The following is a 25,699-nucleotide window of genomic DNA, read 5'->3' on the forward strand; positions in this document are numbered from 1 at the left end:
GCTAGGTGTATCTGATACCAGCTCACCCAATGTGTCATCTGTTAAGCTTTTATTACTCAAGTTAACCACATAGATATTTAGTCCAAGTTCACCCTTTTAGATCTATACATATGATACATACAGTGTCAGTTCGTCTAGTTCAGTGAATCCCATCAAGAGAAAATCATGGATCCGATCTTTCCAACTCAAAAGGAGTGGCAAATTACCAACCAGTGGCCATCCAGGTTGTGTCTTGATACCTTCTCGGACTTCATCAAAGATAGCTCGATCGTGATAGATCAATGATAAGGCGATCAGGCCAGCTGCGGCTGCACCACCAACATATCGAAGTGTACGGTTCTGATTTCCAGGCATAATAATGAATAAAAAGAAAAAGAAAAAAAAATAAAAAGATAAAGGGCTTTATATTTAATGCATGCTAAAAGATTGGGGGAAAGACTTGTTATTTCTTCATGTGAAAATTGTGGGGTAAAGAAAAGACAATGCGAGATAATCATTTTGCTTAAATAGTAAAGCGAATGCTGACTAACATTTGTATATTCAAAACGGGAAAAGATTCATAAAATGTCGACGTGGGTTACACCAGCATAAACTTTTTTTTCGGGTCTTTTGAAAGGAAACTAAAGGCTACTCGAGTGAAAGTTACATTATACGTGGATGTTACAACTCAAAGTGACATAATTTATAGAATATGCTTTTAACAATAGCTTTGTTTATGTCCTACTACTCTATGAGGTTTATATCAGCAATCATACAGTTTATAGTAATCCATTGAATATATTTATACTTTACTCATAATATATTGACTGTTTTGCATTTAAAAAGCAATAAAATTGAATTTACATAGCAAGTAGAACCTTTAGTCGTACAGCACCTATATATAGCCTCCCTTTTACGTGATAGTTTTTGGATATTTTCTACCAAGTCAATAGAATCGTACTACTCACTCATAGCATTATGCCATGTCTCACAAAGCAAATTTTGATATACTCTAGCCTTGCCGTCAATCCATTGACAGAGCTGTCCAATAATCGAATGTCTTTTTATGGCGTTTAAATGCTTTTGCAGTTAGGGAGCGTATTACTTTTTTGAATTTTGTAGTGCATCTAGTATTACCCTTTATAATAAACAAAACAATATCCACGCAAAAAGAATCTACAACGCAATAAGTAACTATACTAATCAATCTTGGCCCAAAAATAAGAGTTTACAATTTTTCAAACGCAGTGTGTTTCTTTGTAGATGATCTAACTGATCCAATATCTATCTTGGGTAGGGTTAATAGTGAAGAAGATCAGTTGAAAGTATAAGGGTGGAATGATCACAACATCTAAGCTTGAAACGGAAGTAACAATGATTGGAGCAACACACCATTTCCAGAAAGAGATGTCGCGCTGACCTGTCGCTTTTTTGTATAAATTGCATTTAAAAATTGCAAAAATGCAATTCTACTTTCTGAAAAGACTGTATACATATGTACTTGCTTTATCTGTTCAAAATGCACCTTCAATTGACATATCCTTAACAATTAACAATAGAATAAGACAATTGTTACATTCCAGAAGCTCATTGGACAATGAATCGGTCTGTAGATTACTGTTCCATACATTGTAGGCCTTCATTGTTTTATACTACTCATTGTCTATGACACACAAGTATAAAAAGGATCCTCCTTTTTTTTCCTTCTGAAGCTTTAGTTTTTTCAATATTTAGACTATGACTATCAGCTCAGAAGAACCTGAAGAAAGAGAGATTCCTAGCCATTTGTATTATTTAGGTACATTGATATTTTTTTTTTCTTTGATACATGTGCTTACAGATATATTCAGAGGAGAGTGTCAATTTACGAAAGCTTCGAAAACTAGACCTAATAGATATCCTGCTTCAGAACGGCATTGAACATGATCCTAATATGGGAAGAAACAAGCTATTGAGGTTATTCAATAGTAGAATATATGCTAACCGGTTACAGCTCCTGAATGAATACTGGCAATCTTTAGCACAACCTGAAACAGGGAGTGATTCTTCTAGCCTTTACTTTGATGCAACTGATCGATCTTTCACACAAACTGAAACAGAGAGTGATTCTTCTAATCCTTATCTTGATGCAAACGACCACTTCAGCACTGATTCATCGCGTTTATCTCCTGCATTGAATTCAACGCACCACACATCCCACAGCTCGCTTGAAGCTGATTTGCCTGATATGTCACATTATAGTCGATCGTCGCCAGCTCCCACCACAGAACCTCAGGTTGGCTCTCAGGCTATTGAATCAGGCTCCTCTCAGGTATCACCAAGCACCAGCTATGGCTATTTAGCTCCTAAGCCGTTTTATCATCAAGCGTCTTACCTTAGACGACCCCTATTTAGTGAAATCCTGCCAGAAATCCCTGAAGACGACCCTTTAGCTATTAGCAGAAGGTCGGAGCTTCCCGTTGCTACCGAACTTTTTGGCACATGGATACCTCGGCCACTAGCAAGCGACAGCCGAGGTTTTGCTGCTTATAGGCCTCGCTGGCGTCCTGATGTATCTGCTTTCCCGAATATATTTAATCCTAGGCGGTGTTTTCCTAACACAATATCACCACCCCAAGATTATGATTCTAGCCTTGGGTATATGGCAAGGCCGCGTGGCCCATTTGACTTTGGCATTGCATCCTCAGGTTCATTCCAGGCATCACCAATCAACAAACACAATATTGCTGCTCTTCAACGGTTCTCTCATCGTCTAGCAGTCGCAGATTTTCCTAGAGTAACTGATGACAGAGAGCCATCCGGATATGGTAACCTTCCGTCCGTCATTGAAGATTTCGAGCTACCCACTGGTTCTTTGTTCAAATATTTCATTAGAGGGATCTTCAGAGAGTTCATCTTTTTCTTGCTTAGAAACTTTGTACCCACTCTCTTGACGCTCATGGTCTATGGTTCAATGTATATGGGCATGGAAATCACGCGCTTCATCTCAACCGAACAGCCAGAGATTGATCTCTTGTTGGTACCTATTGTCTTGTTCCTCTTTACTGCTACTGTTACTGAACTATGGAAAATGTATAATGACTTTATCAAAAGGCGTACTCGTCAAAGGCTTATCAATGCAGTGGTGGACAGGATTCTTGATGAACTCAAGCGTAAATGCGCTCTCTGGGAGAGACGTTCGTTTTTCCATCCTCATTCGTCGCTACCTATCAGGCACTTTTATAATCATTTTATTCAAGCCTATCCAGACCAGGTTAATCTTTGGGAAGAGGTGTTCAATGCTATTGAAAATCATCGGGATGTTACGACTATTAGAAGATTAGAGGATGGAGAAGAGGTTGATGCTTGGGACTATAGGCCATATGTGCTGAATTTTATGTAATACATTTAGAATTTATTTTTTAAGCAGTACTTTTTTATAAAGAGACACGAAATGGCATTGGCCATCATTGTTCTTTTTGGGTAATACTAGAGATACTATAAAAGGGAACTGCAAAGGCATTTAAACGCCATAAAAAGACATTCGATTATTGGACAGCTCTGTCAATGGATTGACGGCAAGGCTAGAGTATATCAAAATTTGCTTTGTGAGACATGGCATAATGCTATGAGTGAGTAGTACGATTCTATTGACTTGGTAGAAAATATCCAAAAACTATCACGTAAAAGGGAGGCTATATATAGGTGCTGTACGACTAAAGGTTCTACTTGCTATGTAAATTCAATTTTATTGCTTTTTAAATGCAAAACAGTCAATATATTATGAGTAAAGTATAAATATATTCAATGGATTACTATAAACTGTATGATTGCTGATATAAACCTCATAGAGTAGTAGGACATAAACAAAGCTATTGTTAAAAGCATATTCTATAAATTATGTCACTTTGAGTTGTAACATCCACGTATAATGTAACTTTCACTCGAGTAGCCTTTAGTTTCCTTTCAAAAGACCATTTTGCAGTTTGAAGAGAGTATTACCTTTTTTTGGATTTTGCAGTGCCCCTAATATTGCCCTTTTTTTTAGACTGAGAAAGTCGCGTTTGAGAACAGTCTTCCCGAGTATCAATAAATTTATGACATGAAAAACCTACAACAACATAGAAACTATCTTAAACAGATGTACCATTTCAAGGAACACTTGCCACATGTGACAGGTGTGGTCTTATATTACGTCAAATGAAGATATAGCTTATGTATACTAAAGCCTCCCTCCTCTTGTTTATAGATAATAATAATAATATGATGAGGTCGTTCATTGTTTTGATATTCAAATAATAAAAGGTTTATACAAACGGTTACAATATATTAATAAAATCCATATTGGCAAGTCTGTGGTGTGTCTTGAACCAAGGACAACTGTTGGGGAAAGTAATCATGCTGGATCTCTTGTGGTGTAAAGACATCATATATAGAAAAGGCATCTGTCGGTGTGGATTGTAAAGGGGTATAAAGACTTTCGTTTTCTTCTTCTATTAAAGGAGGAATATATAATAAGGGGGTTGATGTCGTCATGGGCACAAAAGACATGTCCATAGGAAATATGGGCTGCAGGGTGGTTGCATTAGGTGCTGTCATGGTACGTGTATGATATTTAGTATGTTCTTGTAATGTTTCTGAAAACACTGTGTAGGGTGATGATTCCTTATATAGTAAACTTAATGATTGTGGATTGGCACTACCTAATAAACGTGTCAATTTTTTCTCTTGTGCTTTTCGTACTTTTCTTACCATAGACTTTTTCCAATTGTTTAGATATTTGCTTAGCATCATCTTTATTCTTTCGTTCGGCTCCTTTATCTCTAAACAACTTGATCTTGCAATAACATGCCTCTTGTTCGTTCTCTGTCTTGTTCTCCATGTGAGCTCGAAGTGGGATCCCCTTGACACCCTTAATCCTTGAGAAATCGGTAGAAAGACACTTGAATCGTATATATATTTTTGCACCCATACTTCCATTCCATTCAAACGAGATCTTGTCAAAACTAGGCATGATGGCATTGACAATGCCTACTGACTGAGATAGATCTACGTTGAAGGATCAATACCTCTTGCTGAAAGGGGAGGGGGTCAGAAGGTATTACCTATATCAATCGCTCGTGATTCCGATTGCTTCTGTTGTGCTAGCCAATAGTTCCAATAATTCTCTGCTATACTTCGATGTGACGCATTATGAAATTCAATCGAGAGACTGCTTGTGATCGTTTCATTCTGGTTATACGTGTCTGTCAGTTGAATACAGTAGAGTTGACCACGATTCAGGTACGTGATTGAACTCTCTTCTGCTCGTTGAGTGACGGCAGTGGCGGCTGAAAAAAAAAAAGTGTAAACATTACTGCACAATTTATCAAGTTGTAAAATACCTCAATTTACCTTCTAAAACAATATGAAATCGAAGCTTTCTAATTATACATAAATATATGTGTCAGCAAGAGATACATTTGCCCCTTCCCCTTTTTAGCACCCTGTTATACTCCCTATACTCTCTTTCTCTCTCTCCTTCTTTTGCCACTAGTATAGTTTACCTTTGCTTTTCATCCAATGATTCTTGCTGAAAATACATGGGTGGCTTTACCATCATATCGTTCGCACTGAAATGACGATAGTGAGGCCGAGAACCATCTTGTGTCTGAAGATTGAAATATTTTGGTTCGATGGGATTTGAAAAGCAAAAGTTTTCAATAGGGTTCATGTAGAAAATAATAAGTGAGAGAGAAAGAAAAGAAAGAAGAAAAAGAGAGCAAGAGCTAAAACAATGTAGATCCTCTTTATAGCTCTTTCTCTCACATGAGAATATAAATATCACAAAAAAGGGAAGGGAGGAGGGGTAAAGAAAGGAGATGATATAACAATACAAGGTAAAAAAGAATACAAAAGAGAGAGAAAAAGAGAGATAGAGAGAAATAAGGAGAATTGATATATGTGTGTACACACATCTCTTTGACTTTATATATTCAAACAAAATAAGCAAAAAAAAAACGCGCGCGTGAATGTGTAGAGAAAGAGAAAAAGAGAAAGGTATATTCATAAAGTAATACCATCTCTCTCTCCTATTTATTTTGACTGTACTTTCTGCCTAAAGAAAATATATATAGTCTGCAGTATATATGCAATATAGTGTTCTTCTTAGCCTAATAAACTGCATAAATTATACAAATAGATAAAAATAGTCCTTTTTAACATTACGAAAAGCGGGAAACGTGAAATATCTTTTGACATACAGGAGAGAGAGAGAAAGAGACTTGTTCTTCAAGCCTAAAATAGGAACCCATGTTGACATAAATCAAGGAGGGGAAATAAGATGATACAAGACTATTTCTTTTCTAATCTATCTCTGTCTGTCTGCTTATATCTCTATTTCTTTTTACAAAGCATATAACCTGCATATAGACCTCATTTAAGCATATCTATCTATACCCTATTCCTGGGAATTGTAAAAAAAAAAGGAGGGTCAGATAGATGCTATGCATATACCCAAAAACCATAGGGAGTGAATATACACTTTATCAAATACATTCACCAATAGAGTTATGTAGTGTAGATCTATTTATGTAATGCATGCACCTCAATGTTAAGATACATAAATATATACAATCTAGGCTTCTTTTCTTTTTCTCCCTCCCTTTATCACGATATACGCGCATGTAAATGTAAAACATGTAGTTTATTATCCTTCTATTTTCTTGATCTATATATACTATCACCATTCCGATCCATCAAAGCCGACAAAACCCTAAAAGAAAAAAGGGAGAAATAAGCAAAAGGGATTTGCAAAAAAGAAAGAACCTACAGTCATCAGGAAGATAGGGAAAAACTTTTTCTTTTCAATATTAGAACACCCTAAAAACCCAAAACGTTATTTCATATCCCTTTCTTATTTAAAGCTGTCCTTACAATTCCAGGCTGATGTCAGTCTTCCGTCTATACAGCTACCAGCATCAAAGTAATTGTCTGCTCCTGAACCATCAAAGCCATGTCTAAAGAAATCATCTAAAAAGAAAGGGTTTATGTTTGTTTGTTTTTATCATTATCTTTTTTCTTACAGAGTATATCCTTTCGACACTGCTCTACGCCTCCATATTCCTTTTGAACATAATCTGCCACTTCAGGGTCATCTAGTGACCCTAACTTATCTAATGTGCTCACGATGGGTGTCAAGATACGAGCCACTTGATTATACTATACGAGGGGGTGAACGATGAGCTTTTGCATATTTTTTTTTTCTCACCTTGTCTATAAACATAAACGCGTTGGGCACATTCTTATCACCTAAATGAACCACGCTACTACCCACCCAGGATCCACACTTCTTTTGAGCACGGTTCAAGATCTTGTGCATTGCCTTTGAAACATGAGGACAGGGTTGTATACGATTCAGACCTTGACCTGTGTTGGTAAGTCGGTAAGATGTGTGCGATAAGAGATCTTCATCTGCCATCTTCCACAGCATAAACATCTCATGCATAATCTCACGCCACAGACTGAGCGATTGGTGAACATAGGCATATTGCGTCGAATGTGAATGCGTTAGACGATGTCCATGTCGTCCGGCAGAGATAGCCAAGGAGTATCCATCATCATGTTTGGTAGGATTAAAGTATTTGGAAAGGTACTTTAACATCCTGTCACATGGGTCTCTATCCTATATGTAAGCAAAAATAGACATACACGCGCAAATGCTGTGTTTGTTACCTGTTGGCCTTTAAGAATGCATTATTATCCGAGATGGACAGTATGCATCTCTCGATATCTTCCTTTGATATCTTCTCGTTGGCGTACTTTTCACATAAAGTTCGAATTGCATGTTGCTTACGTTGTACCTCTCCATCCACTTGTTCTCTCGTCTTAAACTCTGGTGCGATCTCACGGGTGGCCAAGGCAATATTATCATCATGCAGTAGATCAATGCAATCTCGGCTCTTTAAAAAGTCATACACCGTCTTGATGGGTACAACACAAGAAAAGCCAAGATATTCAGCTACTTCAGGGATAACCGAATCCTACATACTGTTATCATATGCGCTCTACATATTTCATTCACCCCTACCATCAACATGTACATCAGTTTGCCATAAGTCGATCGCATCTTTTCCGGGTTCATAATTTTGTGTCTTCTGCCGACTTCAAAGATACGTTGAAACAGTACTTCATTTTCGCGTAGATTGTTTTTTGCAAAGTAATCCACTCCTTGTTTATAATTTCCTGCAACAAATAAGCCCGAGATAATGGCGCATAAATCTCGGATTTGGACAACAATTCTTTTTGATTTATTTGAATAAGAGATGATGTCCACCTTGTCTATATATAAAGCATATGTTGGTATCCATGGATATCCTCATTTTATCTCTATTACCCGTGTATTCTGATACGTTCAGTGCAGCATCCAAACTAACAATAATCATATCAGCTATTTGTATATTTCTCGTTTTTTCTTTAATAGTTACAGTTTGAGTAATTGTCTTTCTTCTGAATCCAGACGTAAAGGAATATTCTTGGATCTATACATAGTTAGCAATTATACATGACAATCATAACGTGTGTACCGATTGGTCATATAGTCTCCAAAGGTAGGTCCACTGCTGTTAATAACTGTTCCGTCCATTTCCAGCAATGCTTGTTTCATATTGACATCCTCTTCCTTTTGTTCTTGCTTTATTTATTATTTAGCATATATCTATTTTTTTTTTTTTTAGATCTATTACCTTGGTGTTTGTGTTGACATTGACAACATCGTGACTTGAATCGGACTGATCAACACGATGATGAACTGACAATTTTTTTGCTGTATGAAGTCTACGACTACCTGTTCTGTGAAGCATAGCTAATACCACTATAAGTAAAATATATCTACATACATACATGCACATACCGTGACAGACTTCACAAAAGTCTTCATCACACTGTTCACAAAAGATAGATGCCTTATAGAAAGTCAATATAATGTAAAATATAGTTCCATTCTATTTACTTCTTGGTCGTTACATTCTACACAAAACAAAGGCTTTGTGTTGTTCTCTGTGGTCGTTTCCATGCTTAAAGGATAAAAGAATAGAAGAAAAAAAAATAGTGAGCTTAGTTTTTGTGGATTGAAACAGCGCACCGTTGTCTGTTTTCTTTGTTATTTTTTTTTTTTTCTTTTTCTTTATTCTCTAATGTTGCATAATCTAATGGCAGAGAACAATGCATTGAAACCGAGTGCATGCTTTCAGAAAATGTGTCAAGTGATGGTATACGAAGGATTGAATAAGCAACAAGTAGAAGATTTTCGTCTGATCTTGCATATGCTTGTATTGGAGAGTTCTCGTCATAATATTGAGGTAAATATAAATCACAAAGTTGGTGTTTTTTCTGATGCATTCTATACAAAAAGGCAGGCAAGACATGGATATTAGAAAAATGTACATCTCCAAGTCAAATCTTTGCATTAATGGAATATTTATTATCATTATCAAGATCGACAACAGCAAGAGAAGAACGATTACATCTAATCTATTTATTAAATGATGTCTTGTATCATGCGTAAATACAAAGCAAAAATAGAGATGTTCAAAAAATTTTAAACATATTGATTAGATCTAGAAGGAGACTCTTTTGGATCCGAGACACCGTCTTTCCTTTACTCGTCCCTTTACTCAAACTTGCCTATGAAGCAGCAGAAACAGACGAACATAGGGCCAAGGTTACAAAGGTAAAATGATTTGTCTGCAGCAGATAACCTTCAGCACACAATATGTTCAAAAACGAACCAGTCCTCTTACTTTTTTTAAAAAAGTGTATCACCTTTTGGAGTGACAGAGATATATTTGATGAGGTCTCTATTGCTTATATGCGACAAGCCATCGTTCAACCTGCTCTTATTCCTCCACTGGCTATACCCAATGTTCCCTATGTTTCTCCTTCTTTAGCTCCTAAGGTGCAAATGGTTTCTCCTTCAAAACCTTATTATGAATTGCCTGCTGGATTAATGACACTTATACAAGTAAGAAATAACAAAACAAAAAGGAGCATGATCATTGATCTTTTCTTAGCACCATGTGTATTATAAACCTATCAATCCATCTACTATCAAAGTCCCTTTTCCTACACCAGAACCCACCAAGGAAATTCTGGATGCCATTCAAGAGTTTTACTCTGGACTTGACCTGCTGACAAAAGAGGTCGATCCTATCTTTGACGACAAGGTATCTCAGACAATTGATCCTCAAGGATGGCAAAAAGGCTACTTGAATAATTATTATGAAAAAACAGCTACACAAAGGAAGAAGTGGGAAGAAAAACAGAGACGAGAGGAAGAAGAAGCAGAAAGAGATCGCCGTTACCATAGTGATCATAGAACAAGAAGGAGCCGCAGCAGAGGGCGATCACCGACCTATCGCAATCGCAGCAGAGACTACCACCGTAGTCGGAGTCGAAGTTATAGTAGCTATGATAGCCGAGGCAGAAGTCGAAGCTACACTAGGCGCAAAAGAAGTCGATCAAGAACACGTTACAGAAGCAGGAGTCCTTATCGAAGCCCACCGAGAAGACATAGACACTATAGTCGATCACCGCCTCCTTCATACCATCACCGCTCACCACAGCAGCATCATCACAAACTTGTTCCTCCTCCTGTCGCGCCGGTAGTGCCAGCCTCTTCTTTCAATGCTCCTCCTCCTCCAAAGCATTTAGGATTAGGAAACCAAACGGTGGATGAATTCGCTGCCTTCAGAAGAAACAAGAGTGAATCGTACAGTCGAAGAGAACCACCACCACCACTTATATGCTATAAATGCGGCAAGGTAAATCATTGAGATTCCAAAAAAAAAAAAAAAGAAGCCAACTCATTTCGATTATTTAGCCTGGCCATTTAGCAAGAGAATGCGATAGTCTCTAATCTATTTTTATTTCAAACGACCATAAATCCCTTGCACAATAAACATCATCCATTCTCTGATCAAATTCCTTCAAAGCCAACTGCCGAATTTGCTCCATGACTTCTAATGACGCCGGACTCTCATCGCCCGCATATCGTGCACTAAAATGAGTCAAGATAAGTTTCTTGCAACGCATACGTTTAGCAAATGCGCCTGCCATCTGAGGAGTTGAGTGACCATAACCCAGTGCCCTCGTCTCGACTTGTTCAAACGTCGTCCCCGGCTCATCCAGCGTCGTCAGCGCGTTTGTTGCCTCATGGACCAGTAGACTGGGTGAATCGATGAGAGAGGCAATACGTGACGGATCACGCGTGTCGCCCAAAATGACGACCGATCTACCCGGTCGCATGGGTGGCGGATGAAGAACATGGCCATTCGGCAGAACGTACGGCTCGTTTGTACGTTGAATGATGCCCAAGATGCCCATGGGGTTCTTGATGCCCTTGTCTCGTAATGCGTCCGACTGTGCCTTGATCATGGGCACCAGGCCGTCCAGTTTTCCCGGCTGGTCTGGTTCGCGCACAACGTACCCCAGTGACGGGATCGAGTGTTCAATTGCAGCTGCTTGAACCTTGTAGTTACTTATGTACGGTAGATCTTCAAATACGCCTTCCACGCTGCGAATATTGCGTCCAGGTAGCTCATTCATGTGCAGATCTTGATTTGAATCCTCAGGATCATCTTTATGCAAGAGCTCATGGACTCGGTAAGATCGGCCCAGATTGGAGTAGGTCGACTTGAGCGTGGTACGAAGCCAGGATCGTAGTGGTGAAGGACCGTAGATCTCGATCGGTGTTTTCGACTCGGCTGACTCAGCAGCGTTTGGGTTCATATTGTCAGAGAGACTGCATAAAAGAGGACCCAGACCAAAGCAATGGTCTCCATGCATGTGTGTGATGAAGATGCGTGAAATTTTGCCCATCTTGAGTTTGCTTTTCTGAAACTGATGCTGTGTTGCTTCTCCGCAATCAAATAACCAGATTTCACCGCCTAGTCTTAATGCTATCGCTTGGTGATTACGGGTTGCACTTGGCTGAGCACTGCCAGTTCCCAAAAACGTGATGTCTATAGTTGCTACCATTTTTTTTTTTCGTAAAGGAAAAGGAGGAAAAAAATAATGAGGCTTTCTACACTTATCATTTGTCACTATTTACTAAAGTCACTTCATGCTCATACAATTACAGTCTATTCTTTTGATATGTTCTTTCGACAAAAGATGGTCTGTAAGGTTCTTTTTTAATACAGTCTTATATTGACTTCATCTGGATGAACTATTTCGCAATTGAAAGGCTAAAAAAAAAATGCGTTTCCCCCTTTTTTTTATGTTGTTTAATAAAGAGACTCGAATTGAGTCAAGTAAGAGCTAAGTAAGGTCTCATTAAAACTTCTTGCTAAATGCTTTTATTCAAGCCAATCCATAAAACTAGACACATATACACTAAAAATAGCTTCATATATTGTTTTTGCGTTTACAAAAGTCAATAATAAAGATAAAATACCCATTCTCTTTCGTTAGGTCTGATCATAACAAGTGTAGTGCCATCTTTCCTGAAGTAGCATCACCTCAAACTTGCTTCTTATAAAGCTGTCACTAGTGTTGATGGTAATCTTACCACACTATAATATAATCCTCTGCCTTCCGTAAAAGTTATTTAGAAACGACGAGAAAAGAATGGCGCTTAATTCTGCATCATGCATATGAACACCGACATCGGTGTCATAGAATGGATTCTTGGGATTATCCTCCCTTCTCAATGAAGACCATGGATGCTATCATTGCTCTACCACGAATTGTCTCTTTCTCTTCTTCTATTAGCTCTACAATGCATTTCTCAACAGTCTCTTCTGGTGTTTGACGATGCCTGTTGATAAAACCCATTTATCTTCATCTTTTAGGTCTCTGTAGCATTTTTCGACATGCTGATGCTTTCGTGGTACTAAAAACACTTGATTTATATACAGTTTGATGATAAAATAATAGAGTCTGGGTTTATACCATGTTGATCAATTATGCAATCAGAAAGACTGTCCAAATGTTCGAAGTAATTGTACAACAAGTACATGCATGTGCTTTCATAGCACCAGCCTACAAACAATTCGGTTTATTATGGAGTTGCATAAAAAACGTTATATTCACTTACAAATTATCTAAGCTGTGATTTTGAAACAAACTTTACACTATTAAAGAGATAAATACCAAGCCTAAGTTACGACTACGTGCAACTTTAAATACTTATGTAGTTTTATTATAAAGGTGTACACTACACGCATGAAGAAATCCACGAGAGGGTTAATGCTACAGGTACTATCTGTAATATCGTCAACAAACATTTTCAATATGCAGCGTCACGTTAAGCTTATTCAGGAACCGATGTCTTTCCATGCTTCTTGATGTAGAATATGGATTTGTTTTTTAAAGAAGAAAGAGATAAAACGAAATGTGGTTATTGCTGTATTTTAATTTTTTTATGTTGTCAGTTTGATCTACAAAGGACAAAAATCATTCACGTATAATTATGATGAGACTTCATAAAGATTATTTCACTGGACAGCGTTAGGTTAGATAGTCACTTTGACTGTGTGAAGTTGTATAGTGACAATATAGGTAGCGCCTAGAAGAAGTGTCCGTAGCATTAGTCTTCTCGTGGATTTCCTCGTGCGCGTAGTGTACACTATTATAAAACCATGTCTCAGCTACAGGAAGATTCAAGCTTAAATTTAAACAGAACTTTAATACATTTATTCCCTTTGGCTGCCTTAAGGAATTACCTTCGACATTGGCGTAATGGTGATGTAGATTTGCTGCATCAATCTATACTGTGTTTTTTGATTGTATTTTATTAGGCTAAAGGTTAATATCACTATCATGCATGGCTGTATCTATTAAAATGGTATACGGCCGTATCCAAAATTAGTTCAGGTTATTTAGCTAAAGACTTGGTAACGTCCAGGGTAATTCTACATCCTTTATTATTATTATTATTATTACTATTTGTGATGATTTATAGGTATGATGCCGCCAAGATATGCCCTTTGTGAAGTGTATAGAAGAGAAGTAGGTACTATTAGATATAATGATATACAAAGTAATTGGGTAATCCCCAAATCGAGTAACCTAGAGACTTTGCTATCTTTGCAAAACCTTCTGTCTCTACTTGATGCTGATAGGCAAAGGGAGGAAAGATGGCACCATCACGATGCACCTGAGCTCTTACAAAGGTACAGGTGCCTCCTACAGCATCCAAGGGAATGGTATGATACAAATCTGTATTGCCTCCTTCATTGACCATATCAATCATCAGCTTTCTATGTGTATTCAAGACTCCTTCGTACCCTAATATACACACATCATGAGTATATATTCATTTTCCCATTGCTAAAATATAATACCTTCAACCAGTACTTGATCATGAGGAATTGTCTTTTGAAACTCTATACTTTCATTCGTCTCTTGCCAATTATTCTTATCATATCCTCCCTTTTCATTATACGAGTGCCACCAACAGTTGGGCGCTATCACATCCTTATCCAACGAAATCAGCTCGTCCAGCAAGGTTGCAGGATACTCTACTACATCTCCGTCCAACCAAAGGACCCAATCCTGCTCCTCGCTCAATGTAGTTGACAGCAAGGTGTTTCGACTCTTGGCCATGATGGCTCGTCGTTGAATTTGAACTTCAAACTTGTGACGATCTTCATTCGTAGGCAGATCGTATTTATAGTCCTTTTGAAGTACAGTGATCTTATTGAACCGCTGCCACTCAGGTAGTGTCTGTTGTGCCCTAGATTGAAGCTTTTCAAAAGTACCATCCGTTGAATCAGAAACAAGAAATCCCAGCGAGATTAGGTGATGAGGATAAGTAAGTTTTAAGAGGTTGTCAAAGTAAGTATCTATAAGATGAGCTGATTGTTTAAATGGGGTCAATATCAGTACATGTGCATCCTCTTTTTTTGTTGGTCTATTGAGATTGGTAAATGAGTATCGATATTTGTTACATTGGTCTGTAATGTGCGATTGACTTGTGCTAAATAAGAACCAATAGAACAAGATACAGCTTGTGATGAGTAGAGTGATGAGTTGTATCTTGGTCGTTAATGGCATTAAGGAAAAAAGAATGAGAAAATAAAAATAAAAAATTTATTACATGTGTGCAACGAGAGTTTAAGAGGCAGAAGTATAAAAGTAAATGTCTTGCCACAATGGTAAATACTCACGAATAATATCTAATCGGAACATGAATGACAAGTTGATACACATTTTATATATAACTTACTTGAAGCCAAGGACAAGATAGGCTTGTCTTCTGTTCGATTACAGAAGCTCTCCAGACGAGGTCGAGTAATCTTTAAGTAAAAGATACCTCGCATGACATTGAGCAACAACAATCTTCGACGTCGATGAAACTCATCCTTCTCTAGTGGCATCATCCTTGTGCGGCCACTTGTCGCTCTATATCCTGCCTTTAATGTTGCCTGTGATAACAGTTCAATCGCTAATGACATGATCCAAGGTCTCCAAGATCTTTTACCCCACTTCAAAATCGCCATCACTTATGGGCAAGTTAATATGTGATTGTTGGTTTGAATATAATTTACCATAAATAAGGGGTCGAAGGATATACATCAGTTCTCCTAGTTTAGATATATTCTTTTGAACAGTCACCATCTGATCGGGTTTTCGTACCATATCTGCTGTCAACTTTCTGGACAATAAAAAGTCAGTGACATCCGTATTCTTTGAGTTTGTTTGAAAGCAGTCTTTCATTCGTTTCACACGGATGCCTGTTCGTTTTCCAACCCAAGTTTCATTATCCTCTTGTGGTTGAATTGCCAGCGCCTGAGGGTCAATATCGCGTTGTAAGTGAGGTGGAGAAAGGGTCATGCGTTGACCTGTTGTTTGAAAGATAAAGAGTCTCAACATTACCCTAAAGTAGTTAGCCTTAACCATATGTTGTCGTTATTTTTTCTCCTTTTTTACTTGAGGCCTTCTAGATATGCAATGCACTCCCACTGCCTCTTCTTGCCATATTTCTTTAATACGGCCATTTCTATCAAAACTTGGGTATAAAGGATGACAGAAAGTAAACTAGACGCTGTTGCATTCAAGTTGGAGCGAGAAGACCAAAAGTGAATGTACTTGTTGAATGCTGATTCTTCCACTTGGTCACGTCTAGCAAGTATGGCCTTTCGTATGATCGAATTGTGATATAGATCGACCAAGTTAAGCGCGGCGTATACTATTAAATGAAATGGTTAGATATATATCAGCTATATCTAAAGCATATATATTTACGTGCTTGTGAGGCAAGCTCAGCGTCTTGGAAGCGACCTGCAGTTTGGATTAATACAAATAAAAGGACGCATTAAATTCATATACCAGGCAAGATAAAAGTTAAGGATCGTAAGGAGGACTCAATGCTTGTTATTTGGGAGGCATTTTTGATCAAGAACTCTTCATACAACTGGAAATACTTCATGTTTTTAAATAAAAGAGAGAGAAAAAAAATTGATTTTATTTATGTGAACGAAAAATTATACAGATGTGTCAGCTTTTTTTACCCAATTACTGTTGCTGCTGTTGTTGCTGTTGTTGTTGCATCCCCACAAATCGTTCGAGGACCTTGTTAAACCCTGCACGTCCAATATCTGCATTCTGTTTAAATCTTCGAAGAGAGAACTCTTCTAGTACATGTGACCATCCAGAGACTAAACTTCCTGCTGATATGGCTGCTTGCTGAGTAAATAATGTTCTATTGAAGGATATAAATAAAGGTGTTGATGATATTTCTCCCCGCTTACTTTTTTCTATCCTCGGGATGTTCTTGATATACAATTGTTTCTTCTACTTTTAATAGATGCGATAATGTCAAATTAACCGAACGCATAGTCAACGTTTTACTTTTTGGGTCAATGATTGATATTTCATGTACGTATTGGGTTGTGCCTGGACCAAGAATCTATAATGAATGAATAACCAAAGAAAGCACGATATATAATCTTACCTTTCTAATCAAGGTGGGTATATTTTGGTTTACTGTAATCAGTCTTTCAGTCGTCAGTAAGCCTGTGTCTGGATCAATGGTTCGGCAAAGTACATCGACATGAGCAACATGAGTGCAGCTTTCATTTGGGTATTTTTGCCAATTGGCAGCGGAGACAAGACTCCATTCATAGTTGAAGTCATGCCTCGACTGGAACCATTTCATGTTTTGTATAAAAAAAAAGGTAGAAAGGAGAAAAAGGGGAAGAAAAAAATTTTTTTTACAAGTAACCATGACAACAATAACAATAAAAGTTTTTAATTGTTATGGTGACTATGATGATACGTACAAATACATACACTCTCAATCAATATCAATTTGACTGTATCATCTTTTTTCCCTTTTTATTTCTCTAGAGTTTACATCTTTTTGGTCTAAACACTGATATTATTTTTTTTATTGTATGACAAAAATCACATGCTAATGCTTTATCTTTTTCTTAACAGGCTCTTCATCTTCTTCTTGAATAGTAATGATTTCATGAGGCTCCCTCTTGAGCGACGCTTTCTCTGGTATGCTATCCTGGATAGGAGCATAGGTATCATCGTTACGTCTTATGAGTTTTTCTTGATTTGGATATTGAGTCAAAGCTAGTTTTGTATGGTAATCAATATAAAGGTCTTGGATGCCGCGAATCTTGACACAACAAATAGGACATTGCCAATTCATTGAATTGATTTGAAATCTGAAAAAGACTTGTGCGTCAAAACAAGTACGATGAGTACAAAAGATACATCGAGCAGGATGCTGAATGATTGAAAGAAGAATAGGATCCATCATGGATACGACTTCATCACCAGCCACAATATCATCATCTTCTTCTTGGTCTTCACCATCACAATCTATAATAGGAAGAGATCAGTCATCACAGAGTTAAAAAACGAGATAAAAAACACGTACTGTTCCAAGCTTCGGCAAACATCTCACCACAGGTCATTAACAGTTTTTCTGTTTTAGCAAGAATAAGCTTATCATTCGGACTGCCGCACGGCCGTAGCGCCTGTACCGTCTTCTTTTGTACTTGATCTGCCCTTTCTGGATACCTTGAAGCCTTTTCTGTAGCCTGACCGATATAGAGTGAGGCAGTCTGAGCATACAACTGACTCGTTAGTTCCTCTGGCGTCTTTTCCCAGACTGCGCACACGGACACGTGTCTGACGTTTGATGGTTGAGTGAACTTGAACGATAATTTGACGTTGCCTGTCGCGCGTCGATTGGCCTTAGTGATCACGCTGGACTTGTCTGTGATATCAATATGCAAAAACCCAAAACGCAGCAAATCTTTCTCGTGCTCAGTCAAGGGCTGCATCTCGTCATCAACGCCGATGTGTGTCAATGTGTCGCCTGGGTGCCATGGTATACGCTCGGTCGACCACATGTAAAAGAAGAGGCGGACATTGAAGTTGGACTCGGCATGGCCTTCGACAACAGCCGCGCGGTTCAGTTTCTTAAGCGGGATCTCGACGCTACAGTCAGAGCGCCATGAGACCTGTATCCGGAAGAGCTCGTCTAGTCGTTCGTATTTATCGGTAGTGGGTAGCACGTCATACGCGAGATCAATCGTCTTGGCCTGATAAGTACGGCTAAACCAAACAATGTCAGATACTAAAAGCTCATTGAGAAGCACGCACTTACTTTTCTCGCATATCGCGATAGTGCTGTTCACTGGCCTTGATGATAGGGTAGCCAGGGAACAAGATGGATATGAGCACTCTTGAATGATCGCCTTGTCGAATATGCGAATTGGGGCATCGTTGATCAGTGATGCCCTTGTCTACGAGATATTGATGTATCTCAGCCATTTTGATCTTACTCAACTTAAAATAATTGATGGGATCCTATTACTGTATGTAAATAATACTTTCCCCTTAAGAGTTAGACAAGCGACATACTTGCCATAAAGAACTCAACCGATTGGCGAAACGACGAAAAGCCCATCATTTTACCAAGCTCGCGTATCTGTGTACGTGTCAGTATGGGCTGCGTCGATCTTAGTTTTCGTTGTCGATAGGTGTGGAAGCTCATAGTCAAAAAAGAAAGAGAAAAATAAAAAAACTGACAGCTTTTCCAGATAAAGTAGTTCTTTTTCTGTCAATTAAATCATACAAGCCACACACACAATGAATAATAAATCCAGTTTTGATTAGACAACAAATGCATCATTTTTACTAAAATCTTTTGTTAAATTGAGAAAAAAAAAGATGCAATGGTAGTCCACTTTAAAAGTGAAAAGCCGTGTTGCGGCATAGAATGACCTTTTTTTTAACATCATCAAGTTTACTATGAACAGAAAGAAAACCCTCAAGGCTGTCATGCCTTTTGTCAGACATGGCTTTTGGTCAGATGTGGGTGCTCTTAGCAATCATTCATCGTCACCATGACTTTTTCAATTGAGGCTCCGATCGCTATGGTTATTTTTGGGGTGCAACCATTTTTATTAAGTGCATAATTTAATGAGTTATTCAACTATATGCTCAATGTGTGAGTTAAACATATGGGGCATTAAAAAAAGTCTTCTATACCTTCTAATAATGACTTATCCATATGCAAATGTGAGCCAAATGGCAAGTACCCTTCCAACATGGCTTCTGACATGAGTGAACTAAGTGTGTCCATCGTATTTGTCTCATTTTCAATGATATGATTTGTTATTCTTCGAAGGCTGTTCCAAACGATAGATAGAATAGCTGCTGTTCCAGCTGGATGATGAATGGGAATACTACATAATGTAAATAAATGATAACATCTTGTATGCTTAGTTACCTATCGAGGTTTTTGCTCATATATAACGGTGATGACGACTTTTTTTCGTGATATGTTCCTTTTTCAATTAATTCCTGTGATCGAATACCAGATGTTGTTGGTAGAAAGGGAGGCATGACCGCACTGTCTTCATCTTCACTCGTACTGCTATTACTTGTAGTGCTTGCAGTACGTCCAAAGGTACCTGTGCCATCATGAGAAGGTATATTGAGTGTAGCCTCTAGGATATGATCTATGTCGTCTGAATCTGTATCAGAAAAGGTGGGTTTAAAGGAAGATGAACAGCAAGACTCAGTTTCTGATAGAATCCCAATGGACGAAGTAGTGGAAGGTGAAAGGGTCGAACTGATTACATGCCAATCATTATCAGAATCTGATATCGCAGAGGATTGTTGTTGTAGTACAGAATCATCAGAGTATGGCTGATGTCGCTGAACAGGCCGTCGTTGTTGCTGTACAAATGCCATCGTGGAAAAGAAAGAAATGAAAAATAAAAAAAAAACTGGTGTGAGAAGCCTTATCAATTGCGATAACGTGACATCGCCCGACCTAAGGCGTTATCCAATAATGATGCCCGAGAGCTTGTTTATTTATCTTGCTCTTGCCTCCTTGACAATATCGACTTGTATACCCCCTAAATCAACAACTTCATTATTCTTTTTGACTCATGCTTCACACGCTGCAGACTTGCAGGATAGTGATACTATGTCACGTTTCAAACAACACTAATGCATTTTCATATATTAATGGTAAAGTATAATTCAAAGCTACATTAAATCTGCATATGCTCAAATTGTTTGCATTATATCCTTTAGAACATATTGGAATGGAGGGATTTTGTGCTTCATTGAAGCTATTTGTTACTATGAATATCTGCAATAACAACTTAATTTTTTTTCTTGGGGCAAAATCGCCAAAGCAGCTGATTTGACTGTTGAAAGGCATTCTCTCTCAAGATAGGACATGTTCATCCTAAAGTCTATCTTGTCAAACTCTGTTATCAACTCTTTAAATATACAGCTTTTGCTACTTTATTTGGATTAAATGAAGATTTCATTTGACCAAATGCTTGTATATTTTGTATTGTAAAATTCATCGAATTAAATTTGTATTGGCTCCAGTGTTGCCCTTACGAAAAAAAAAAAACCTTAAAAAGAAAAAAGAATGCTATTGAATATTATTCGTTCAGGGTCAAAGTGACTTTTGATTCAAGTGTACAAAAAAGGTTCATCAGCTGTCATCGTTAGTTACCAGCTTTTTTTTTTTCTATTATTTTCTATGGCTTACTCTCCTCCCAGGCCAGGTTCAAAAATCATCATTGTAGGCGGTGGATGCTTTGGATTATCTACTGCCTATGCATTATCATTAAAGCAGCAGTATGACATTTATGTATTTGATAGACAACCTATTCCATGTCCAGATGCGGCATCCACAGGTAAGCATATTCTTTTATAAGGGATAAAGATTTACTTTGTCAAACTAGATATCAACAAGATTGTCCGTCTGGACTATGCCGATAACACACTCTATATGCATCTAGCTATTGAATCCCTTTCACTTTGGCATCAGTGGAATAAAGAAAGGGCAGAGAAGAATCAATGCCCTGTATTTCACCAATCGGGTGTACTTCTCTTTGGTCAAGAAGACTTCTCCGACTTTGAAAAGAAGAGCATCAAGGCGATTCAAGAGGCAGGCTATGGTCACTTTATTGATGTCTATTCTTCCCCAGAGGAAATCGTTCGTGCATTCCCACAATTCCAGCAAGCGGTTGATAACGGCTTCAAGAAAGCCTATCTCAATAAACAAGGAGGTACGTATCTTACAGCACATTTCCGATACTGGTGTGACTTATTTGTTAGGTTGGTGTAACTCTGCGGAGGCTGTGAAACATGTCTATCAAAAATGTCTGGACAATGGCGTTCACTTTGTTGTAGGTGAGAAGAGAGGTCACTTTGCTAAACTCTATTGCGATCCCAAAAATCCAGCAACGGTTTTGGGAATTCAGACGGCTGATGACAAGATTCATCATGGAGATCTCGTCTTACTCACCACAGGTTCTTGGACAGCAGGCTTGATTGATATGCACCATCAGGTTATTGCCAGTGGACAACAGGTTGTTCATTTCACACCACCTCCCCAACTAAAAGAGACCTGGGAAAAAATGCCAGTCTGGTGTGGGGATCTGTCAAATACGGGTTACTATGGCTTCCCAGTTAATGCGGATGGTAAAATGAAGATTGGCAAACATCATTCAGGGTAAGTCCTATGCCTTTTTGCAAAGAATTATATCAACACTCCTTTCTTTGTTCAGCTATCTGAACCCTAGAGAAACGGACCAGATATCAGTTCCTCGTACCCAGGTGACACATGCATGCGACACTATTCCTATTGGTGCACTGCGTGAGTTCAGGCAGTTCTTGGGTAAATTCCTGCCAGAGACCTCGGCATTAGACATTACTTATGCCAGAATGTGCTGGTATTCAGACTCTATCGATGGTCATTTTGTAGTCTGCCCTCATCCTGACTACCATAACCTAGTCGTTGCCACGGGCGATTCGGGACACGCCATGAAGTAAAAAAAGAAAAAAGAAAAGCTACCAAAAGGGGTTATAAACAAATAGGGACTGATGCATGAAATTTTTATTGTAGGTTTATGCCTGTCGTGGGATTCAAGATCAGGGATGTTATTGAAGGTATCGATTCAGACTATACCCGTGCTTGGAAATGGAGACAGTTAGAAGCACAAGATACACAACTTGATAACTTGAGAGCAGCTACGCTCATACAAAGAGTTATTTTGGAAGAAAAGGGAAATGAAGAGGCAAGAATGGCTACCCTTGAAGAATTTAAAGTGGCAAGACCACATCTTTAGTCATTAATAAACATCACTTTTAGACATTTTTTTCTTTGTTTCTCTTGATAATTGCTTCTTTGACGAGAAGCAAGTATTGAAATTGATTGTTACCAAAACAACCTGAACCATTCATGAGTACACGTGAAATGCCATTGTTTTCTTTATCGTGTTGCCTTGTGTTTCGTTTTCTGGGCCTTCAAGATTGTGGTGTTTGTATTATTGCTGCAGTAGTAAGAATGGACAGAAAGTACAATGGGGTCTCTTAATATTTCTTTTATTTTGGAAGAACAAAGGTAAAGATATTAAAAAATGATTATATGTATTTGTAACTATTATTGTGATTGGTCAGTTCGTGTTACTGAGCTTTTGTGTAGACACTGCTTATTGACCCTTATTCACGTAGAATAAGTCAAAGACCACCTGGGTCTCTTGTTGGAATGATATCATCAAGTTCTACCATGAGATTTTGTCTTGCGCTATTTTGTAATTTCCAGCTTGCTTCAGGTACTTACCTAACCAGGCACGTCTTCTTTCGCAATACGCCTTCTTTATCCTTGCACCATACATCGACATCACGCCGCAGTTGATCGATCAGGTTGCCAAGGCCAAGGGAGTCGTAAGGCGCAGCATATTCTTTAGGGAGCACATTGCCAGCTTGTAAGCCTGTCAAGAGTGTACTGTTTTATTAAAAATAATTGGCGCATATTAAAAAAAGTATTTACGCAAAGGTTAAAAATAAAATGCGTGCAAAAGGAGACGACATACAAATGAGAGTAAGAAGTACCAAGGAAAGAATATAAAGAATTATACAGCTAGTTATGTAAAAAAATTATTACATGTATACAACTTATCCGAAGGCATCTAGATGTGTCCTAGTGATAACTAGCATGAAGAATCATCGTCTAAGCGTATTCTAGTTCTTGATTGCTCCTGATCGTCCACTCTTCTTCGACACCTTGTAGGAGCAACAGAAACCCGGCAAAACTTATGAGGAATCATGCCATTAAGTCGAAGCTCACGAAGGATGTGCACGTAGTTGAGACAAGCAGCAACATCCCTGTTCCATAAACGATATCTATCTGGAGCTGCTATGGCGGGTCTACAATATAAATTGGCGCATCTACAGGCAATATTCAATCAGTATAAAGTCATCCAAGTGGTTAATGTATTATTACCTTAAAAGGCCATGGCAGGCAACAGCAGGATATCGCTCACATTGATACGGTTGTGGGTTTGGAACACAACGGAACGTGTGAAGGCTTTCGTTGTGGCATGTTGGACAGCACCTACTGGCCTTGTACTCGTCTATAAGATAGACTTGGAACATATGCTTCTTGAGGAGCCTTCGGAAACCAAGGCCACGGATGAGCTCATGATACCTAGCATGGGGAGCGGACCAGTTTCCCATTACAAACACGGCGTCTTCTTCAAACTTGACGCGTAAGCCTTGAATAAGCTTTTGATCGGCACGTTGTTTGTTGAAGTACGCTGAAAGACGGATCTTGTGAAAGAGGGGTATCCATTATCGTGGTTTGTGATGGTATGTCCATAGAATCGACTGAGAACGGCAGACTGTTCAGATCTGGCTTGAAGGAAGCGGCCAAAGTCTTCTACGGATACGGTGCTGCTTGGCTGTTGAGAAAGGGCTTACTCAGCTTGAACGACATCAGGATTCTGGGCTTTGAGACCTTACAAGAGTCGACTGTACTTTTTAGTTTTCCACGTCTTGTCTTGCTGCTGTTTAGTATACCGAAATTTCACTGGTTGCTCTGGTGTAGAGAGTTTTCGTGTACACAATACAGCATATCTCTTCTTCCTGGGTCCACAGCAACGCATCGACCAGAAATCTCTTGATGATATCGTATTTGAAGAGACATACTATACAGTACAGTTACACTGAAGTGTATATTTAACATTTTGAGTAACTTGATAAATATTAAAATACAAACAATAAGGGTTTATGCTTGAAGTGTCATACAATCTAGTGAAGATACACCGTTTACAGGTTATTTTCTATAATCGTGTTGTGATAAGTTAACTGATGATAACCTTTATTGAACAAATATGTTGTCACATATTTGATAAACATCAATAAAGAAACTTATCCAATATAACACTTAATGATATCAAGTCTTGTGAGAGTAGCTAACTCAGATAAGATCTAGAACAGTTGATATCATATAAAGTGTTGTTACGTGTTATCGCCTAGCTAAATGCTCTATATGGAGTAATGGATATATAGTGGGTTCAGTACACATATATGTATGGTGTAAGGTTCCACAAACAAGTAATAATAGGTGCTTTGGTCACGATTCCCTTACTTGAGATAAATGTAGGTTCAGGGATTTTATAAGTAAAAGGCTGGATCTATACGTTATCGAAGATCAGCTGTTCTTTTCATTAACTTCAAGCACAGCACACGAATAGTTTCCTTGTCAGCTTATTAGTTCTCACTTAAACTGTGCTTTGGTACAACTGGAGAAATACTCATGTACAGAAAGGTGCAGTAGGAGTAATAACTTTCGCACAATCAATTGGATTGAGTCAATGGGTCCTTGAATCAGTTCTAACAAGCAGACAAAAGAACCCATAAAGGGGAAACGTTCAATTATGGAAATATCTGTCAGGATAGTTTAATAAGCATTAACATCTCACGTCGTACTCACCCTAGGTTGTCATTTGGTATAAATACAGTAGATCTTTTAGCAGTAGTAAAATCTTGGTCTAATTTTATTAGAAATAAAACTTTTCTCATATTCTTTCCCATTGAATATTTCGTCTTATACTTATTTATCAAGAATACCACACAATCTCACTTGAAGCATCCGCCCTTTACTAAACATTTAAATCGTGGATATCAATAAATAATTCGCTCTATAAAAAAAAAGTTAGTACACGTGAACAGGCTGCTTGTTGTTTAATTCACTTACGGTTACAAAGCCTTTGTAAGATATAGCGACTAGGATATACCCGCACGCGTAGAAACAATTGAATATTATCAAAGCATTTACATAGCATACAAGCATCAAATAAACATATTCATGTGTGTAAATTAGTAAGTCGATTAATGAAACAATGTGTGCTTATTGTAATTTACCTCTATTAAAAAGATAGACTACAGAAGACTCCCTTCATTCGTATAATGAAGT

The 25,699-nt window shown here is 38.1% G+C and overlaps 13 protein-coding genes across 13 annotated transcripts; 3 read left to right on the forward strand and 10 right to left on the reverse strand.

Annotated features, from left to right (window-relative positions):
- Positions 1-88: 88 nt before the first annotated feature.
- RHIMIDRAFT_241368 (uncharacterized protein) lies at positions 89-354 on the reverse strand (the record flags this gene model as incomplete). Its single annotated transcript, XM_023609571.1, has 2 exons — positions 89-102; positions 207-354. 2 exons carry the CDS (start codon positions 352-354, stop codon positions 89-91), a joined length of 162 nt encoding a protein of 53 aa, XP_023462316.1.
- A 1,362-nt stretch (positions 355-1,716) lies between these two features.
- Positions 1,717-3,361, forward strand: RHIMIDRAFT_294938 (uncharacterized protein; the record flags this gene model as incomplete). Its single annotated transcript, XM_023614136.1, has 2 exons — positions 1,717-1,777; positions 1,830-3,361. The coding sequence occupies 2 exons, from the start codon at positions 1,717-1,719 to the stop codon at positions 3,359-3,361; spliced, it is 1,593 nt and encodes a 530-aa protein (XP_023462317.1).
- A 622-nt stretch (positions 3,362-3,983) lies between these two features.
- Positions 3,984-5,987, reverse strand: RHIMIDRAFT_268030 (CP2-domain-containing protein). The gene is made up of 5 exons (XM_023612046.1): positions 5,505-5,987; positions 5,353-5,381; positions 5,064-5,288; positions 4,711-5,007; positions 3,984-4,661 (listed from the first exon to the last, which is right to left on the reverse strand). The coding sequence occupies exons 1-5, from the start codon at positions 5,669-5,671 to the stop codon at positions 4,288-4,290; spliced, it is 1,092 nt and encodes a 363-aa protein (XP_023462318.1). The 5' UTR covers positions 5,672-5,987; the 3' UTR covers positions 3,984-4,287.
- Positions 5,988-6,593: 606 nt separating this feature from the next.
- Positions 6,594-9,075, reverse strand: RHIMIDRAFT_268033 (uncharacterized protein). Its single transcript, XM_023612047.1, has 13 exons — positions 8,948-9,075; positions 8,849-8,900; positions 8,682-8,800; positions 8,523-8,629; positions 8,424-8,477; positions 8,333-8,367; positions 8,027-8,277; positions 7,672-7,979; positions 7,208-7,616; positions 7,023-7,158; positions 6,874-6,969; positions 6,770-6,819; positions 6,594-6,712 (listed from the first exon to the last, which is right to left on the reverse strand). Exons 1-13 carry the CDS (start codon positions 9,008-9,010, stop codon positions 6,680-6,682), a joined length of 1,713 nt encoding a protein of 570 aa, XP_023462319.1. The 5' UTR covers positions 9,011-9,075; the 3' UTR covers positions 6,594-6,679.
- A 71-nt stretch (positions 9,076-9,146) lies between these two features.
- On the forward strand, positions 9,147-10,769 carry RHIMIDRAFT_241372 (uncharacterized protein; the record flags this gene model as incomplete). Its single annotated transcript, XM_023609572.1, has 5 exons — positions 9,147-9,296; positions 9,350-9,498; positions 9,553-9,667; positions 9,752-9,958; positions 10,008-10,769. The coding sequence occupies 5 exons, from the start codon at positions 9,147-9,149 to the stop codon at positions 10,767-10,769; spliced, it is 1,383 nt and encodes a 460-aa protein (XP_023462320.1).
- Positions 10,770-10,848: 79 nt separating this feature from the next.
- RHIMIDRAFT_241373 (Metallo-hydrolase/oxidoreductase) lies at positions 10,849-11,973 on the reverse strand (the record flags this gene model as incomplete). The annotated part of the gene is made up of 1 exon (XM_023609573.1): positions 10,849-11,973. The coding sequence occupies one exon, from the start codon at positions 11,971-11,973 to the stop codon at positions 10,849-10,851; it is 1,125 nt and encodes a 374-aa protein (XP_023462321.1).
- Positions 11,974-13,861: 1,888 nt separating this feature from the next.
- RHIMIDRAFT_268043 (uncharacterized protein) lies at positions 13,862-15,189 on the reverse strand. Its single transcript, XM_023612048.1, has 2 exons — positions 14,283-15,189; positions 13,862-14,226 (listed from the first exon to the last, which is right to left on the reverse strand). Exons 1-2 carry the CDS (start codon positions 14,992-14,994, stop codon positions 13,958-13,960), a joined length of 981 nt encoding a protein of 326 aa, XP_023462322.1. The 5' UTR covers positions 14,995-15,189; the 3' UTR covers positions 13,862-13,957.
- Positions 15,055-16,369, reverse strand: RHIMIDRAFT_241375 (peroxisome membrane protein; the record flags this gene model as incomplete). Its single annotated transcript, XM_023609574.1, has 6 exons — positions 15,055-15,116; positions 15,167-15,442; positions 15,489-15,817; positions 15,871-16,129; positions 16,186-16,221; positions 16,270-16,369. 6 exons carry the CDS (start codon positions 16,367-16,369, stop codon positions 15,055-15,057), a joined length of 1,062 nt encoding a protein of 353 aa, XP_023462323.1.
- An 86-nt stretch (positions 16,370-16,455) lies between these two features.
- Positions 16,456-17,098, reverse strand: RHIMIDRAFT_207621 (MSF1-domain-containing protein; the record flags this gene model as incomplete). The annotated part of the gene is made up of 3 exons (XM_023606998.1): positions 16,456-16,642; positions 16,692-16,849; positions 16,895-17,098. The coding sequence occupies 3 exons, from the start codon at positions 17,096-17,098 to the stop codon at positions 16,456-16,458; spliced, it is 549 nt and encodes a 182-aa protein (XP_023462324.1).
- Positions 17,099-17,305: 207 nt separating this feature from the next.
- RHIMIDRAFT_268046 (uncharacterized protein) lies at positions 17,306-17,860 on the reverse strand. Its single transcript, XM_023612049.1, has one exon. It carries the CDS (start codon positions 17,600-17,602, stop codon positions 17,354-17,356), a length of 249 nt encoding a protein of 82 aa, XP_023462325.1. The 5' UTR covers positions 17,603-17,860; the 3' UTR covers positions 17,306-17,353.
- A 1,313-nt stretch (positions 17,861-19,173) lies between these two features.
- RHIMIDRAFT_71168 (uncharacterized protein) lies at positions 19,174-20,275 on the reverse strand. The gene is made up of 3 exons (XM_023615589.1): positions 19,697-20,275; positions 19,456-19,652; positions 19,174-19,399 (listed from the first exon to the last, which is right to left on the reverse strand). Exons 1-3 carry the CDS (start codon positions 20,161-20,163, stop codon positions 19,392-19,394), a joined length of 672 nt encoding a protein of 223 aa, XP_023462326.1. The 5' UTR covers positions 20,164-20,275; the 3' UTR covers positions 19,174-19,391.
- A 564-nt stretch (positions 20,276-20,839) lies between these two features.
- Positions 20,840-22,477, forward strand: RHIMIDRAFT_71184 (FAD dependent oxidoreductase). The gene is made up of 4 exons (XM_023615590.1): positions 20,840-21,131; positions 21,180-21,506; positions 21,556-21,952; positions 22,008-22,477. The coding sequence occupies exons 1-4, from the start codon at positions 20,975-20,977 to the stop codon at positions 22,270-22,272; spliced, it is 1,146 nt and encodes a 381-aa protein (XP_023462327.1). The 5' UTR covers positions 20,840-20,974; the 3' UTR covers positions 22,273-22,477.
- A 955-nt stretch (positions 22,478-23,432) lies between these two features.
- On the reverse strand, positions 23,433-24,371 carry RHIMIDRAFT_268049 (uncharacterized protein; the record flags this gene model as incomplete). The annotated part of the gene is made up of 5 exons (XM_023612050.1): positions 24,344-24,371; positions 24,244-24,317; positions 24,117-24,177; positions 23,726-24,051; positions 23,433-23,670 (listed from the first exon to the last, which is right to left on the reverse strand). The coding sequence occupies exons 1-5, from the start codon at positions 24,353-24,355 to the stop codon at positions 23,433-23,435; spliced, it is 711 nt and encodes a 236-aa protein (XP_023462328.1). The 5' UTR covers positions 24,356-24,371.
- Positions 24,372-25,699: the final 1,328 nt, after the last annotated feature.

The sequence above is a fragment of the Rhizopus microsporus genome, assembly GCF_002708625.1.
Source record: "Rhizopus microsporus ATCC 52813 unplaced genomic scaffold scaffold_22, whole genome shotgun sequence".
Lineage (NCBI taxonomy): Eukaryota > Fungi > Mucoromycota > Mucoromycetes > Mucorales > Rhizopodaceae > Rhizopus > Rhizopus microsporus.

Bases quoted from the DNA above. Each gene is read 5' to 3' on its own strand.
- RHIMIDRAFT_268030 (XM_023612046.1), bottom strand. From the start codon at position 5,671: ATGAACCCTATTGAAAACTTTTGCTTTTCAAATCCCATCGAACCAAAA. The intron at 5,382-5,504 runs GTAAACTATACT...ATGTATAATTAG, and splicing joins TCATTGGATGAAAAGCAAAG to AAAGCTTCGATTTCATATTG. The intron at 5,008-5,063 runs GTAATACCTTCT...CCTTCAACGTAG, and splicing joins ATCACGAGCGATTGATATAG to ATCTATCTCAGTCAGTAGGC.
- RHIMIDRAFT_268033 (XM_023612047.1), bottom strand. From the start codon at position 9,010: ATGGAAACGACCACAGAGAACAACACAAAGCCTTTGTTTTGTGTAGAA. The intron at 8,901-8,947 runs GTAAATAGAATG...ACTTTCTATAAG, and splicing joins TAGAATGTAACGACCAAGAA to GCATCTATCTTTTGTGAACA. The intron at 6,820-6,873 runs GTAAGGACAGCT...TTGGGTTTTTAG, and splicing joins ACTGACATCAGCCTGGAATT to GGTGTTCTAATATTGAAAAG.
- RHIMIDRAFT_268043 (XM_023612048.1), bottom strand. From the start codon at position 14,994: ATGCCATTAACGACCAAGATACAACTCATCACTCTACTCATCACAAGC. The intron at 14,227-14,282 runs GTATTATATTTT...TGTGTATATTAG, and splicing joins TGATCAAGTACTGGTTGAAG to GGTACGAAGGAGTCTTGAAT.
- RHIMIDRAFT_268046 (XM_023612049.1), bottom strand. From the start codon at position 17,602: ATGAATTGGCAATGTCCTATTTGTTGTGTCAAGATTCGCGGCATCCAA.
- RHIMIDRAFT_71168 (XM_023615589.1), bottom strand. From the start codon at position 20,163: ATGGCATTTGTACAGCAACAACGACGGCCTGTTCAGCGACATCAGCCA. The intron at 19,653-19,696 runs GTAACTAAGCAT...TACATTATGTAG, and splicing joins ATGAGCAAAAACCTCGATAG to TATTCCCATTCATCATCCAG.
- RHIMIDRAFT_71184 (XM_023615590.1), top strand. From the start codon at position 20,975: ATGGCTTACTCTCCTCCCAGGCCAGGTTCAAAAATCATCATTGTAGGC. The intron at 21,132-21,179 runs GTAAGCATATTC...TTGTCAAACTAG, and splicing joins TCCAGATGCGGCATCCACAG to ATATCAACAAGATTGTCCGT. The intron at 21,507-21,555 runs GTACGTATCTTA...CTTATTTGTTAG, and splicing joins CTATCTCAATAAACAAGGAG to GTTGGTGTAACTCTGCGGAG.